General features: G+C 42.3%; 1 protein-coding gene across 1 annotated transcript in view; it reads right to left on the minus strand.

Annotated features, from left to right (window-relative positions):
- Positions 1-16774, minus strand: part of ttc27 (tetratricopeptide repeat domain 27) — a 49239-nt gene that overhangs the window by 9792 nt on the left and 22673 nt on the right. Inside the window, exons 11-17 of the mRNA XM_079568014.1 lie at positions 12332-12550; positions 10146-10373; positions 8693-8791; positions 8560-8612; positions 7738-7903; positions 4191-4388; positions 3999-4110 (exon numbers count right to left, since the gene is read on the minus strand). Coding sequence (XP_079424140.1) covers positions 3999-4110; positions 4191-4388; positions 7738-7903; positions 8560-8612; positions 8693-8791; positions 10146-10373; positions 12332-12550 — 1075 coding nt within the window. The remainder of the gene's footprint in view (positions 1-3998; positions 4111-4190; positions 4389-7737; positions 7904-8559; positions 8613-8692; positions 8792-10145; positions 10374-12331; positions 12551-16774) is intronic.

Below are 16774 nucleotides of genomic sequence, written 5' to 3' on the forward strand. Positions count from 1 at the left end.
CCTGTAACTGACTCTGTAACTGACTCTGTAACTGACCTGTAACTGACTCTAACTGACCTGTAACTGACTCTGTATCTGACTCTGTAACTGACCTGTAACTGACTCTGTAACTGACCTGTAACTGACCTGTAACTGACCTGTAACTGACTCTGTAACTGACCTGTAACTGACCTGTAACTGACTCTAACTGACCTGTAACTGACTCTGTAACTGACTCTGTAACTGACTCTGTAACTGACTCTAACTGACCTGTAACTGACTCTGTAACTGACCTGTAACTGACCTGTAACTGACCTGTAACTGACCTGTAACTGACCTGTAACTGACCTGTAACTGACCTGTAACTGACCTGTAACTGACTCTGTAACTGACCTGTAACTGACTCTGTAACTGACTCTGTAAAGACAAAAAAGTTACAAAATGAGTTGAATACCCAAAAAAAAAATGATGGAAAAAAAATCTGATGACGTGATGAAAAAGATCCTCTCGGTTCAGGCGGGAGTTAAGAGGTTAAGGTTAAAGTGACAGTGCAGCGTTTGACATATTTCACAGTATTTATAAACTGTTCTGTGGTTTCTTTATCATGTCAGAAGATCATGTTTAATGTTTAATAATGTGTATTTGTGAATCCGACCCCTGAAGGGCAGAAACGAACATTTAGCATGTAGCATACATTTAGCATTTAGCATTTAGCTCGGACACTTTTAGAAGCTGTTTTGAATTATCCAAAGGTCTGTACATTCACTAATGATCCCTAACGAGGCTTTGGCCTGAACGTGGTCGATGGTTGAACATCTGCAAACATCTGAATACATAATTTGAGCTGTTTGGTGGCTAATGCTAACGGCTATAGGGAAAACACACTGAGCAGGCTAACTAGAAGCAATGTTTTACGTTAATAATTATTCATATTTCCTGATGGGCAAATTCTGATTCTAAAAAACACCAGCGTCACAAACTGCCGTTAAAGTTTGGTAAAACGAAAATAAACCTCTTACCACCTGCCAAAACCAAGTGCATGCTCTCCTCTTTGCCATTGTCGCCACTTTATATTTCCCTCATGTGTTTTTGCCATTTCTTAATTACTTTTCTGCTGGATTTTTGTCACTTTTCTGCTGGATTTTTGTCATTTTTTTGCTGGATATTTGTCTTTTTTTTGCTGGATTTTTGTCTTTTTTTTGCTGGATTTTTGTCACTTTTTGCTGGATTTTTGTCATTTTTTTGCTGGATTTTTGTCACTTTTTTACTGGATTTTTGTCACTTTTTTACTGGATTTTTGTCTTTTTTTTGCTGGATTTTTGTCTTTTTTTTGCTGGATTTTTGTCACTTTTTTACTGGATTTTTGTCACTCTTTGACTGGATTTTTGTCATTTTTTTGCTGGATTTTAGTCTTTTTTTTGCTGGATTTTTGTCACTTTTTTACTGGATTTTTGTCACTTTTTGCTGGATTTTTGTCACTTTTTTACTGGATTTTTGTCTTTTTTTTACTGGATTTTTGTCTTTTTTTACTGGATTTTTGTCACTTTTTTACTGGATTTTTGTCACTTTTTGCTGGATTTTTGTCTTTTTTTTTCTGGATTTTTGTCACTTTTTTGCTGGATTTTTGACACTTTTTTGCTGGATTTTTGTCACGTTTTTGCTGGATTTTTTGCTGGATTTTTGTCACTTTTTTACTGGATTTTTGTCTTTTTTTTTACTGGATTTTTGTCACTTTTTTTGCTGGATTTTTGTCACTTTTTTGCTGGATTTTTGTCTTTTTTTTGCTGGATTTTTGTCTTTTTTTTGCTGGATTTTTGTCACTTTTTTGCTGGATTTTTGTCTTTTTTTTGCTGGATTTTTGTCACTTTTTGCTGGATTTTTGTCACTTTTTTACTGGATTTTTGTCATTTTTTGCTGGATTTTAGTCCTTTTTTTTGCTGGATTTTTGTCACTTTTTTACTGGATTTTTGTCACTTTTTGCTGGATTTTTGTCTTTTTTTTCTGGATTTTTGTCACTTTTTTGCTGGATTTTTGACACTTTTTTGCTGGATTTTTGTCACGTTTTTGCTGGATTTTTGTCACTTTTTTACTGGATTTTTGTCTTTTTTTTACTGGATTTTTGTCACTTTTTTACTGGATTTTTGTCTTTTTTTTGCTGGATTTTTGTCACTTTTTTGCTGGATTTTTGTCTTTTTTTTTGCTGGATTTTTGTCATTTTTTTACTGGATTTTTGTCACTTTTTTACTGGATTTTTGTCACTTTTTTGCTGGATTTTAGTCTTTTTTTTGCTGGATTTATGTCACTTTTTTACTGGATTTTTGTCACTTTTTTCTGGATTTTTGTCTTTTTTTTTCTGGATTTTTGTCACTTTTTTGCTGGATTTTTGACACTTTTTTGCTGGATTTTTGTCACGTTTTTGCTGGATTTTTGTCACTTTTTTACTGGATTTTTGTCTTTTTTTTACTGGATTTTTGTCTTTTTTTTGCTGGATTTTTGTCACTTTTTTACTGGATTTTTGTCTTTTTTTTACTGGATTTTTGTCTTTTTTTACTGGATTTTTGTCACTTTTTTACTGGATTTTTGTCACTTTTTGCTGGATTTTTGTCTTTTTTTTTCTGGATTTTTGTCACTTTTTTGCTGGATTTTTGACACTTTTTTGCTGGATTTTTGTCACGTTTTTGCTGGATTTTTTGCTGGATTTTTGTCACTTTTTTACTGGATTTTTGTCTTTTTTTTTACTGGATTTTTGTCACTTTTTTTGCTGGATTTTTGTCACTTTTTTGCTGGATTTTTGTCTTTTTTTTGCTGGATTTTTGTCTTTTTTTTGCTGGATTTTTGTCACTTTTTTGCTGGATTTTTGTCTTTTTTTTGCTGGATTTTTGTCACTTTTTGCTGGATTTTTGTCACTTTTTTACTGGATTTTTGTCATTTTTTGCTGGATTTTAGTCCTTTTTTTTGCTGGATTTTTGTCACTTTTTTACTGGATTTTTGTCACTTTTTGCTGGATTTTTGTCTTTTTTTTCTGGATTTTTGTCACTTTTTTGCTGGATTTTTGACACTTTTTTGCTGGATTTTTGTCACGTTTTTGCTGGATTTTTGTCACTTTTTTACTGGATTTTTGTCTTTTTTTTACTGGATTTTTGTCACTTTTTTACTGGATTTTTGTCTTTTTTTTGCTGGATTTTTGTCACTTTTTTGCTGGATTTTTGTCTTTTTTTTTGCAGGATTTTAGTCTTTTTTTTGCTGGATTTATGTCACTTTTTTACTGGATTTTTGTCACTTTTTTCTGGATTTTTGTCTTTTTTTTTCTGGATTTTTGTCACTTTTTTGCTGGATTTTTGACACTTTTTTGCTGGATTTTTGTCACTTTTTTACTGGATTTTTGTCACTTTTTTACTGGATTTTTGTCTTTTTTTTACTGGATTTTTGTCACTTTTTTACTGGATTTTTGTCTTTTTTTTGCTGGATTTTTGTCACTTTTTTACTGGATTTTTGTCTTTTTTTTGCTGGATTTTTGTCACTTTTTTGCTGGATTTTTGTCTTTTTTTTTGCTGGATTTTTGTCATTTTTTTACTGGATTTTTGTCCCGTTTTGCTGGATTTTTGTCTTTTTTTGCTGTATTTTAGTCTTTTTTTTGCTGGATTTTTGTCCCGTTTTGCTGGATTTTTGTCTTTTTTCTTGCTGCCCCTTTGTCACCTTTTTGTCATTTTTGTTGCTATTTTTGGTCCCTTTCAGCGCTTTTTTGTTGTGTTTACATTTTTTTTAACATTTTTTCTTCTTCTTTTTTTATCGCTGTTTTGAAGAAGCTTTTAGATTTGGAGAATTTGGAGAACATGTTCAGGTGGGAGTTAAGAGGTTAACCAAATCTGATGTTAAAGTGACAGTTTGACATATTTCACAGTATTATTTGAGCTGTTTGGTGGCTAATGCTAACGGCTATAGGGAAAACACACTGAGCAGGCTAACTAGGAGCCCGGAGTAGCTTGTTTGCTAACGCTCAGGAACATCCCGTTTCTCACCTCGCCCCATGGACAGCGCCCTCTGCAGGACTCCCCTGAACAGCGCCGGGTCCTGGTCCCAGCCCGCGCCCTGCAGCTCACAGCGATGGGCCTTACACAGGAAGTGGAGAGCCTAAAACATGCACAACAGGAGCACGCCGTCAGACCGGGTCCCCCCCCCCGTGACATCATCAGGTGGAGGCGGGCCTTCACCTTGTCGTTGTCGTCCGGGCTCTCGCTCGCCCCGTCGCCGTAGAGCCGGGCGTACTGCCTCCACACCGCCCCCTCCCGGCTGTGCCTGGAACTGACGCGCCCCAGCAGCTCCTTCAGCTTGGGCTTGAGGGCGGAGGACGGCGCCCCCTCTCTGTCGGGCAGGTCCTCTGCGACGGCGCGCACCAGCACCTCCAGGACCTGAGGCACAGAGGGGAGAGTGAAGAGACGTTCTGCACCTCCAGGACCTGAGGCACAGAGGGGAGAGTGAGGAGACGTTCTGCAGAGGAAACACCAGCACCTCCAGGACCTGAGGATCAGAGGGGAGAGTGAGGAGACGTTCTGCAGAGGAAACACCAGCACCTCCAGGACCTGAGGATCAGAGGGGAGAGTGAGGAGACGTTCTGCAGAGGAAACACCAGCACCTCCAGGACCTGAGGATCAGAGGGGAGAGTGAGGAGATGATCTGCACCTCCAGGACCTGAGGATCAGAGGGGAGAGTGAGGAGACACCAGCACCTCCAGGACCTGAGGCACAGAGGGGAGAGTGAGGAGACACCAGCACCTCCAGGACCTGAGGCACAGAGGGGAGAGTGAGGAGACGTTCTGCAGAGGAAACACCAGCACTTTTTTTTTTTCTGGATTTTTGTCTTTTTTTTTTGAATTTTTTTTTTTTTGAATTATTTTCTTTTGGGGATTTTTGTCTTTTTTTTGCTGGATTTTTGTCATTTCCTTTCTGCCCTTTTGTCACCTTTTTATTGAGTTTTTGTCATTTTTGTCGCTGTTTTTGGTCCCTTTTAGCCCTTTTTTGTTCTGTTTACATCCTCATTTTCTTTTTCATCGCTGTTTTGAAGAAGCTTTTAGCTTTTAGATTCGGACAACAGGAGAAAACATGTCCAGGTGGGAGTTAAATCAGATTTAAACCAAATCTGATCATAAATAAAGTTCAGGTTAAAGTGACAGTTCAGCGTTTGACTTATTTCACAGTATTATTTGGATCTGGATTTTTGTCTTTTTTTTTTACTGGATTTTTGTCATTTTTCTGCTGGATTTTTGTCTTTTTTTTGCAGGAGACGTTCTGCAGAGGAAACACCAGCACCTCCAGGACCTGAGGATCAGAGGGGAGAGTGAGGAGACGTTCTGCACCTCCAGGACCTGAGGATCAGAGGGGAGAGTGAGGAGACGTTCTGCACCTCCAGGACCTGAGGATCAGAGGGGAGAGTGAGGAGACGTTCTGCACCTCCAGGACCTGAGGATCAGAGGGGAGAGTGAGGAGACGTTCTGCACCTCCAGGACCTGAGGATCAGAGGGGAGAGTGAGGAGACACCAGCACCTCCAGGACCTGAGGATCAGAGGGGAGAGTGAGGAAACACCAGCACCTCCAGGACCTGAGGATCAGAGGGGAGAGTGAGGAGACACCAGCACCTCCAGGACCTGAGGATCAGAGGGGAGAGTGAGGAGACACCAGCACCTCCAGGACCTGAGGATCAGAGGGGAGAGTGAGGAGACGTTCTGCAGAGGAAACACCAGCACCTCCGGGACCTGAGGCGCAGAGGGGAGAGTGAGGAGACACCAGCACCTCCAGGACCTGAGGCACAGAGGGGAGAGTGAGGAGACGTTCTGCACCTCCAGGACCTGAGGCGCAGAGGGGAGAGTGAGGAGACACCAGCACCTCCAGGATCTGAGGATCAGAGGGGAGAGTGAGGAGACACCAGCACCTCCAGGACCTGAGGCGCAGAGAGGAGAGTGAGGAGACACCAACACCTCCAGGACCTGAGGATCAGAGGGGAGAGTGAGGAGACGTTCTGCACCTCCAGGACCTGAGGCGCAGAGGGGAGAGTGAGGAGACGTTCTGCACCTCCAGGACCTGAGGCACAGAGGGGAGAGTGAGGAGACGTTCTGCAGAGGAAACACCAGCACCTCCAGGACCTGAGGATCAGAGGGGAGAGTGAGGAGACACCAGCACCTCCAGGACCTGAGGCACAGAGGGGAGAGTGAGGAGACGTTCTGCAGAGGAAGCACCAGCACCTCCAGGACCTGAGGATCAGAGGGGAGAGTGAGGAGACGTTCTGCACCTCCAGGACCTGAGGATCAGAGGGGAGAGTGAGGAAACACCAGCACCTCCAGGACCTGAGGATCAGAGGGGAGAGTGAGGAAACACCAGCACCTCCAGGACCTGAGGATCAGAGGGGAGAGTGAGGAGACACCAGCACCTCCAGGACCTGAGGCACAGAGGGGAGAGTGAGGAAACACCAGCACCTCCAGGAACTGAGGATCAGAGGGGAGAGTGAGGAGACACCAGCACCTCCAGGACCTGAGGCACAGAGGGGAGAGTGAGGAAATACCAGCACCTCCAGGACCTGAGGATCAGAGGGGAGAGTGAGGAGACGTTCTGTGTGTTCGTACGTCTTTCAGTTCTTTATTTTCTGCCCAAAAAGCTGAGACAATGAGCTTTTTGTATCAAGCGGAACAGTGACTTTGACGCTCATACTTTTTGCTTCAGTGGCGCCTCAAACATCTGAGCACTGGTTTCCTTCTATAAAACACAACCTTCTGTTGGTCTGTAAATGCAGTAAATTAGAATAACTGCCTCGTATAAAATGTCTCTCTCAAAATGGCTGCAGTGAATGTCTTGAAATAGGCCTCTGTCTCTTTAACCTCTTAACTCCCGCCTGAACCGAGAGCATTTTCTCCAGTTCAGCTTTACCCAAATCCTGTAGGCCAGTGTAACGCCTCATTTGAAAGCTAAGATCTACAAAACTAAACTGATCTTTTTCCTCACATCTTCAGATTTTTTTCATCACTGCTTTTATTGGGCAGTCGTCTCATTTTTGTCAAATTTTCATGACTTTTTTGTCACTTTTTCGTCAAATTTTTCGATTTTTTTTTGGTCAAATTATTATCACTTTTTTGTCAATTTTTTCTCAATTTTTCGTCAGATTTTTACTTTTTTTTTTGTCATTTTTTTGTCCATTTTTTGGCACTTTTTTCACATTTCCATCATTGTTTTCGTCTCAGTTTTCTTTCTATTTTCTCACCTTTCTTCCAGAAGCTTTTGGATTGGGGTAAAGCCAAACTGGAGAAAATGCTCTCGGTTCAGGCGGGAGTTAAGGGGTTAAGAACCTCTGAGCCTTTAGACACGCCCCCTCCACACGCTGTCTGTGGCATCAGTGGGGAGGGGGTTCTGCTGAGGGGCAGTGGTTGGTTACTCGTCTGGTGACCAAAGCTCGGAGGCGTCTCCAGGAGGTGGGGGCGTTCCTAGGAGGACTCAGGCAAACCTATCCCTAAAATGGCCGCCATCAGAGTTTTTACAGATTACTCAGAAACACGTGAATGTGCCAAGGAAACACTTCAGCCATGTTTTTAATGAGGGAGTGACAGAATAACATGATGGAAAGCTGGAAAAAGTCCATTCCGCATAATAATAATAATACCTGAAGTCACCTCCGAAACAGGACATGTGCAAATCAAAAGTGAAACTGGGGTTAAAGGTGAATTACGGAGGTTTTTTTGTCCTCATTTATTGGTGCGTTTAGTTCGAGCCTCCTCACCTCCAGGTCCTTGTAGCCGTCCCTCAGGTCCATGAGTCTGTGGAGCGCCCCCGTGGCCTCGCGGAACGCCCCGATGTTGGTGCTCACCAGCAGGAAGTTCTCCCAGATCTGCCACGACTCGTAGTTGCACTTGAGCGCCTCCTGCAGGGTGAGGAAGGCCTTGTAGCTGCGGCGGCAGAGACACATCAGGTTTATTCAGGTGATAATAATAATAAAATAATAAAATAATAATAAAATAATAAAATAATAAAATAATAATAAAATAATAATAATAAAAAAATAAAAAATAATAATAATTAAAAAATAATAATAATAATAATAATAATTAAAAAAAAAAAAAAAAAAAAAAAAAAAAAATATATATTAATAATAAAATAATAATAAAAAAATAATTTAAAAAAATAAAATCATAATAATAATAATAATAATAAATAAATAAAATAATAATAAAAAAAAATAAAAAATAATAATTAAAAAAACAATAATAAAAAATAAATAATAAAATAATAATAAAAATAATAAAATAATAATAAAAAAATAATAATAATAAAAAATAAATAATAAAATAATAATAATAATAAAATAATAATAATAAAATAATAATAAAATAATAATGAAATAATAATAATAAAAAAATAATTATAATAAAAAAATAATAAAAATAAAATAATAATAATAAAAAAATAAAAAAATAATAATAAAAAATAATAATAAAATAATAAAATAATGATAAAAAAATAAAAATAAAATAATAATAAAAAATAATAAAAAAATAATAATAAAATAATAATAATCTGTGAGTGATGAGGTGATGAGACTCACTCCTTCTTCAGCCGGATGTAGGCCGTGGACAGGTTGTTCCAGGCCTCTGCGTTCTGTTCACACAAAAGCAGGACTTTAGCCTCACACATACAAGAATATAGATAATACTGGAGGTGATTTGTGAGTGACTGACGTCGGGTTCGAGGCCCACACACGACTGAAAGGCCTGAGCGGCTCCTTCGTAGTTCTGCAGCGCCAGGTGAGTGCAGCCCAGAGAAAACCACAGGCCGAGCTGTGAACACAAACAAACAGGAGATCAGGAAATAATATGATCTGTATGTGACGCGTCAAAGGGCCCTCTAGTGGTCACTACACTACGTAAGGATTAAACACCTCGCAGCCGCGTTAGACGGTTCTAACGCCCGACACAGTGTTGTTCCTCCTGCATTATAACGTCTAACGCGGCTCCTCGTTGTTTAATCCGCTTATACCAGGGTCCCACAAACCTAACATTTATAATAAATGTGTTTTTCATTGACTAAAGTCACTAAATCTGCCAGACTACGGGACTATTTTGTGTGGGTTATTAGCCGGTCACTGAAGGCTGGTCTCAGAGCGAGTCATTCTCCGCAGCTATTACGAGGATCTCAGTCAGGCTCAACGACACAACATCAGCACAGAATCACAACACAACAGGACTAACCCGGAAACACTTTTCCCTGGAAGTAAACGGGCCGGACTGGGACTGAAAAACAGCCCTGGACTCTGACCAGCCTGGCCCAAATCAGCGTAATTGTGACACTTCCACAAAGACATATTTTAACCTCTGACCTCCCGCCTCAACACTAACGAGTGCATTTCCCCCAGTTCTGCTTTTTATTATTATTTTTTTGATCGGCATCATCAGCAAAAAGAGCGGGAAAGGCGGTCATAGAAACAGAAGCAAAATCATTAATATAAATAATGAATAATAATGGTCCCAAAACTGACCCTTGTGGTGCACCATACTCCACGGAATTCCTTTTAGATTCATGTTTTTTTATACTGGGCTTTACCCAAATCTAAAAGCTTCTTGACTGGAGATCAACAATGTAACGCCTCATTTGAAATCTAAGACCTACAAAAGTGATGGAAACATTTCGTCACGTCGCCACATTTTTGTCACTTTTTTTGTTGTTTTTTTAATCATTTTTTTCTATCATTTTTTGTTGTGTTTTTCTCATGTTTTTGTTTTGTTTTCATCCTCTTTTTCTCGCTATTTTGATGCTTTTCTTTTTAGCTTTTAGATTTGGGTAAAGCTCGGTTGAGGCGGGACCGGTGGCCCCTCTGTGCTCTTCCAGAACGAACACATGGCCAGTCCGCCCCTGGAAGTAAACACCGATATGCGGCACTCGTGGGCAGGAGTTATTTACCTTTTACAAGGTTTAACCTGAAGCTAAAGCTAGCTAGCTCAACCAGCTCAACTGTTTATGGAAACAGCTGCAAACCTATTGGAAACCGTTTCCAATAGAAATGTAAAGCTCATATGTTATTAACAGTAGCTAACCTAGTAGATTAACTGTAGTGTAATGTAGTGCCCTCTAGTGGTCACATACCTAAACTACAGTAGATAAACCACCCTGCAGTCAGTACCGTGGCGTCAGTACCTGCATGCGGTTGACTCGGAGGCTCTCCTCGAAGCAGCGGGCGCCCTCCTCCAGCTGGTGCTGTGCCAGGTGCAGCAGCCCCTTGGACCTCATGGCCCGGGCGCTGCGGCGCCTCGACAGCTCCCAGGCGCGGTCGTAGAACTCGTGCTCCCTCAGGATGTCCCCGAGCAAACACAGCAGCCCAGGAGTCTCCTTCTGCTGCAGCTCCCGACGCACGATCTCCTCCGCCTGGGCAGAGAGAGGAGGCACCTGATGAAGCTACAAATCTGATCTCCTCCGCCTGGGCAGAGAGAGGAGGCACCTGATGTTACAGGTCTGATCTCCTCCGCCTGGGCAGAGAGAGGAGGCACCTGATGAAGCTACAGATCTGATCTCCTCTGCCTGATGAAGCTACAGGTCTGATCTCCTCCGCCTGGGCAGAGAGAAGAGGCACCTGATGTTACAGGTCTGATCTCCTCCGCCTGGGCAGAGAGAGGAGGCACCTGATGAAGCTACAGATCTGATCTCCTCTGCCTGGGCAGAGAGAGGAGGCACCTGATGAAGCTACAGATCTGATCTCCTCCGCCTGGGCAGAGAGAGGAGGCACCTGATGAAGCTACAGGTCTGATCTCCTCCGCCTGGGCAGAGAGAGGAGGCACCTGATGAAGCTACAGATCTGATCTCCTCCGCCTGGGCAGAGAGAGGAGGCACCTGATGAAGCTACAGATCTGATCTCCTCCGCCTGGGCAGAGAGAGGAGGCACCTGATGTTACAGATCTGATCTCCTCCGCCTGGGCAGAGAGAGGAGACACCTGATGTTACAGGTCTGATCTCCTCCGCCTGGGCAGAGAGAGGAGACACCTGATGTTACAGGTCTGATCTCCTCTGCCTGGGCAGAGAGAGGAGGCACCTGATGAAGCTACAGATCTGATCTCCTCCGCCTGGGCAGAGAGAGGAGGCACCTGGTGAAGCTACAGATCTGATCTCCTCCGCCTGGGCAGAGAGAGGAGGCACCTGATGAAGCTACAGATCTGATCTCCTCCGCCTGGGCAGAGAGAGGAGGCACCTGGTGAAGCTACAGATCTGATCTCCTCCTCCTGGGCAGAGAGAGGAGGCACCTGATGAAGCTACAGATCTGATCTCCTCCGCCTGGGCAGAGAGAGGAGGCACCTGGTGAAGCTACAGATCTGATCTCCTCCGCCTGGGCAGAGAGAGGAGGCACCTGATGTTACAGGTCTGATCTCCTCCGCCTGGGCAGAGAGAGGAGGCACCTGGTGAAGCTACAGGTCTGATCTCCTCCGCCTGGGCAGAGAGAGGAGACACCTGATGTTACAGGTCTGATCTCCTCTGCCTGGGCAGAGAGAGGAGGCACCTGATGAAGCTACAGATCTGATCTCCTCCGCCTGGGCAGAGAGAGGAGGCACCTGATGAAGCTACAGATCTGATCTCCTCTGCCTGGTGAAGTTACAGATCTGATCTCCTCCACCTGATGAAGCTACAGGTCTGATCTCCTCTGCCTGGGCAGAGAGAGGAGGCACCTGATGAAGCTACAGATCTGCTCAGAGGGATTTAGATCTGGTTTAGTTCTAGATCTTCACTGTTACAATTTGAGGCATCGTTATTGAGGCGTAAACAATATTATTCAGGATCATTTCATGCCACTGAAACCAACTTAACCTCTTAACTCCCACCTTAACCGAGTGCATTTTCTCCAATTCAGCTTTACCCAAATCCCGTAGGCCAGTGTAACACCTCATTTGAAAGCTAAGATCTACAAAACTCATCTAAATGGATCTTTTTCCTCACATTATCAGATTTTTCCCCATCATTTTTTGTAATTTTTTTGTCAAATAGTAAATTTTTTGTCACATGTCCATTTTTTCGTCTTTTTTTTTCATCATGTTTTCGTCAATTTTTTGTCACATTTCTGTCATTTTTTTTGTAATTTTTTTTATCACATTTTTTTCATTTTTTCATCAATTTTTTTAATACATTTTTTGTCATATTTTTGTAATTTTTTCGTCATTTTTTCGTAAATTTTTCGTCACTTTTTTGTCACATTTCCATCATTGTTTTCGTCTCAGTTTTGTTGCGTTCAGGTGGGAGTTACGGGGTTACAGAGCGAGCTGAAAACGTCCCTAAACTTCTCTCTCTCTCTCTCTGACGGAGCCTGTGGCGACCCCGGGGTCTCGGGTTGGACTCCTGACCTTGCCGTGCTGCCCCAGCCTCTCGTAGCAGACCACGGCGTCCTCCCACAGGTGCAGCTTCTCGAACATGAGCAGCGCGGCGCTGGTGCAGCCCAGGTCCGTGAGCAGCGACGCCAGCGTCTTCTGGACGCTCCAGCGCGGCGGCGGGCGGCAGCAGTGGAACAGCTTCAGCCGCTCGGACGCCGGGCAGGTCGGCTCCTCGAAGTAATCCACCAGCGCCTGGATATACAGAATATACAGAATATACAGATGTACAAATACACAGAACAGAGGCAAAGGGTCTTCCAGGCGACTTCACCCAAATGTACAAGCTTCTTCAAAGAGCGTCAAAAAGAGCAATGAGTTTTGTCTTTTTTCTGCTGGATTTTTGTCGTTTTTCTGCTGGATTTTTGTCTTTTTTTTGCTGGATTTTTGTCACTTTTTTGCTGGATTTTTGTCACTTTTTTGCTGGATTTTTGTCTTTTTTTTGTTGGATTTTTGTCTTTTTTTGCTGGATTTTTGTCACTTTTTTGCTGGATTTTTGTCACTTTTTTGCTGGATTTTTGTCACTTTTTTGCTGGATTTTTGTCACTTTTTTGCTGGATTTTTGTCACTTTTTTGCTGGATTTTTGTCTTTTTTTTGTTGGATTTTTGTCTTTTTTTTGCTGGATTTTTGTCATTTTTTCTGCTGGATTTTTGTTTGTTTTTTTGCTGGATTTTTGTCTTTTTTTTGCTGGATTTTTGTCTTTTTTTTGCTGGATTTTTGTCACTTTTTTTGCTGGATTTTTGTCACTTTTTTGCTGGATTTTTGTCACTTTTTTGCTGGATTTTTGTCACTTTTTTGCTGGATTTTTGTCATTTTTCTGCTGGATTTTTGTCATTTTTCTGCTGGATTTTTGTCATTTTTCTGCTGGATTTTTGTTTGTTTTTTTGCTGGATTTTTGTCTTTTTTCTGCTGGATTTTTGTCTTTTTTTCTGCTGGATTTTTGTCTTTTTTTCTGCTGGATTTTTGTCTTTTTTCTGATGGATTTTCTTTTTTTTTTGCTGGATTTTTGTCTTTTTTCTGCTGGATTTTTGTCTTTTTTCTGCTGGATTTTTGTCTTTTTTCTGCTGGATTTTTGTCTTTTTTTTGCTGGATTTTTGTCCTTTTTTGCTGGATTTTTGTCACTTTTTTGCTGGATTTTTGTCACTTTTTTGCTGGATTTTTGTCACTTTTTTGCTGGATTTTTGTCACTTTTTTGCTGAATTTTTGTCACTTTTTTGCTGGATTTTTGTCACTTTTCTGCTGGATTTTTGTCATTTTTCTGCTGGATTTTTGTCATTTTTCTGCTGGATTTTTGTCATTTTTCTGCTGGATTTTTGTCATTTTTCTGCTGGATTTTTGTCATTTTTCTGCTGGATTTTTGTCACTTTTTTGCTGGATTTTTGTCACTTTTTTGCTGGATTTTTGTCACTTTTTTGCTGGATTTTTGTCACTTTTTTGCTGGATTTTTGTCACTTTTTTGCTGGATTTTTGTCACTTTTTTGTTGGATTTTTGTCTTTTTTTGCTGGATTTTTGTCACTTTTTTGCTGGATTTTTGTCACTTTTTTGCTGGATTTTTGTCACTTTTTTGCTGGATTTTTGTCACTTTTTTGCTGGATTTTTGTCACTTTTTTGCTGGATTTTTGTCTTTTTTTTGTTGGATTTTTGTCTTTTTTTTGCTGGATTTTTGTCATTTTTTCTGCTGGATTTTTGTTTGTTTTTTTGCTGGATTTTTGTCTTTTTTTTGCTGGATTTTTGTCTTTTTTTTGCTGGATTTTTGTCACTTTTTTTGCTGGATTTTTGTCACTTTTTTGCTGGATTTTTGTCACTTTTTTGCTGGATTTTTGTCACTTTTTTGCTGGATTTTTGTCATTTTTCTGCTGGATTTTTGTCATTTTTCTGCTGGATTTTTGTCATTTTTCTGCTGGATTTTTGTTTGTTTTTTTGCTGGATTTTTGTCTTTTTTCTGCTGGATTTTTGTCTTTTTTTCTGCTGGATTTTTGTCTTTTTTTCTGCTGGATTTTTGTCTTTTTTCTGATGGATTTTCTTTTTTTTTTGCTGGATTTTTGTCTTTTTTCTGCTGGATTTTTGTCTTTTTTCTGCTGGATTTTTGTCTTTTTTCTGCTGGATTTTTGTCTTTTTTTTGCTGGATTTTTGTCCTTTTTTGCTGGATTTTTGTCACTTTTTTGCTGGATTTTTGTCACTTTTTTGCTGGATTTTTGTCACTTTTTTGCTGGATTTTTGTCACTTTTTTGCTGAATTTTTGTCACTTTTTTGCTGGATTTTTGTCACTTTTCTGCTGGATTTTTGTCATTTTTCTGCTGGATTTTTGTCATTTTTCTGCTGGATTTTTGTCATTTTTCTGCTGGATTTTTGTCATTTTTCTGCTGGATTTTTGTCATTTTTCTGCTGGATTTTTGTCATTTTTCTGCTGGATTTTTGTCATTTTTCTGCTGGATTTTTGTTTGTTTTTTTGCTGGATTTTTGTCACTTTTCTGCTGGATTTTTGTCTTTTTTTCTGCTGGATTTTTGTCTTTTTTCTGCTGGATTTTTGTCTTTTTTCTGATGGATTTTCTTTTTTTTTTGCTGGATTTTTGTCACTTTTTTGCTGGATTTTTGTCATTTTTTTGCTGGATTTTTGACATTTTTACATATGTACAAATACACAGAACAGAGGCAAAGAGTCCTCCAGGCGACTTTACCCAAATGTACGAGCTTCTTCAAAGAGCGTCAAAAAGAGCAATGAAAACAAGACGTGAATGAGGAAGAAAACGTGACAAAGCGTGATAAGAACAATGATACAACCACACTGGTCACATCGTCACCACACACTGGTCACATCGTCACCACACACCGGTCACATCGTCATCACACACTGGTCGCATCGCCGGTCACATCGTCATCAAACACCGGTCACATCGTCACCACACACCGGTCACATCGTCATCACACACCGGTCACATCGTCATCACACCGGTCACATCGTCATCACACACCGGTCACATCGTCACCACACACCGGTCACATCGTCACCACACACCGGTCACATCGTCACCACACACCTGTCACATCGTCATCACACACCGGTCACATCGTCATCACACCGGTCACATCGTCACCACACACCGGTCACATCGTCACCACACACCGGTCACATCGTCACCACACCGGTCACATCGTCATCACACACAGGTCACATCGTCATCACACACCGGTCACATCGTCACCACACACCGGTCACATCGTCACCACACCGGTCACATCGTCATCACACACCGGTCACATCGTCACCACACACCGGTCACATCGTCATCACACTGGTCACATCGTCATCACACACCGGTCACATCGTCATCACACACAGGTCACATCGTCATCACACTGGTCACATCGTCATCACACACCGGTCACATCGTCATCACACACCGGTCACATCGTCATCACACACCGGTCACATCGTCACCACACCGGTCACATCGTCATCACACACAGGTCACATCGTCATCACACACCGGTCACATCGTCACCACACACCGGTCACATCGTCACCACACCGGTCACATCGTCATCACACACCGGTCACATCGTCACCACACACCGGTCACATCGTCATCACACACCGGTCACATCGTCACCACACCGGTCACATCGTCATCACACACCGGTCACATCGTCATCACACTGGTCACATCGTCACCACACACCGGTCACATCGTCATCACACTGGTCACATCGTCACCACACCGGTCACATCGTCATCACACACCGGTCACATCGTCATCACACACCGGTCACATCGTCACCACACACCGGTCACATCGTCACCACACACCGGTCACATCGTCACCACACACCGGTCACATCGTCACCACACACCGGTCACATCGTCACCACACACAGGTCACATCGTCATCACACACCGGTCACATCGTCACCACACACCGGTCACATCGTCACCACACCGGTCACATCGTCATCACACACCGGTCACATCGTCACCACACACCGGTCACATCGTCACCACACACCGGTCACATCGTCATCACACCGGTCACATCGTCATCACACACCGGTCACATCGTCACCACACACCGGTCACATCGTCACCACACACCGGTCACATCGTCACCACACGCCGGTCATATCGTCATCACACACCGGTCACATCGTCATCACACACCGGTCACATCGTCATCACACACCGGTCACATCGTCACCACACGCCGGTCATATCGTCATCACACACCGGTCACATCGTCACCACACCGGTCACATCGTCACCACACCGGTCACATCGTCACCACACCGGTCACATCGTCATCACACACCGGTCACATCGTCACCACACGCCGGTCACATCGTCACCACACCGGTCACAACGTCACCACACACCGGTCACATCGTCATCACACCGGTCACATCGTCATCACACACCGGTCAC

The sequence above is a fragment of the Gobius niger genome (assembly GCF_951799975.1).
Source record: "Gobius niger genome assembly, chromosome: 12".
Taxonomy (NCBI): domain Eukaryota; kingdom Metazoa; phylum Chordata; class Actinopteri; order Gobiiformes; family Gobiidae; genus Gobius; species Gobius niger.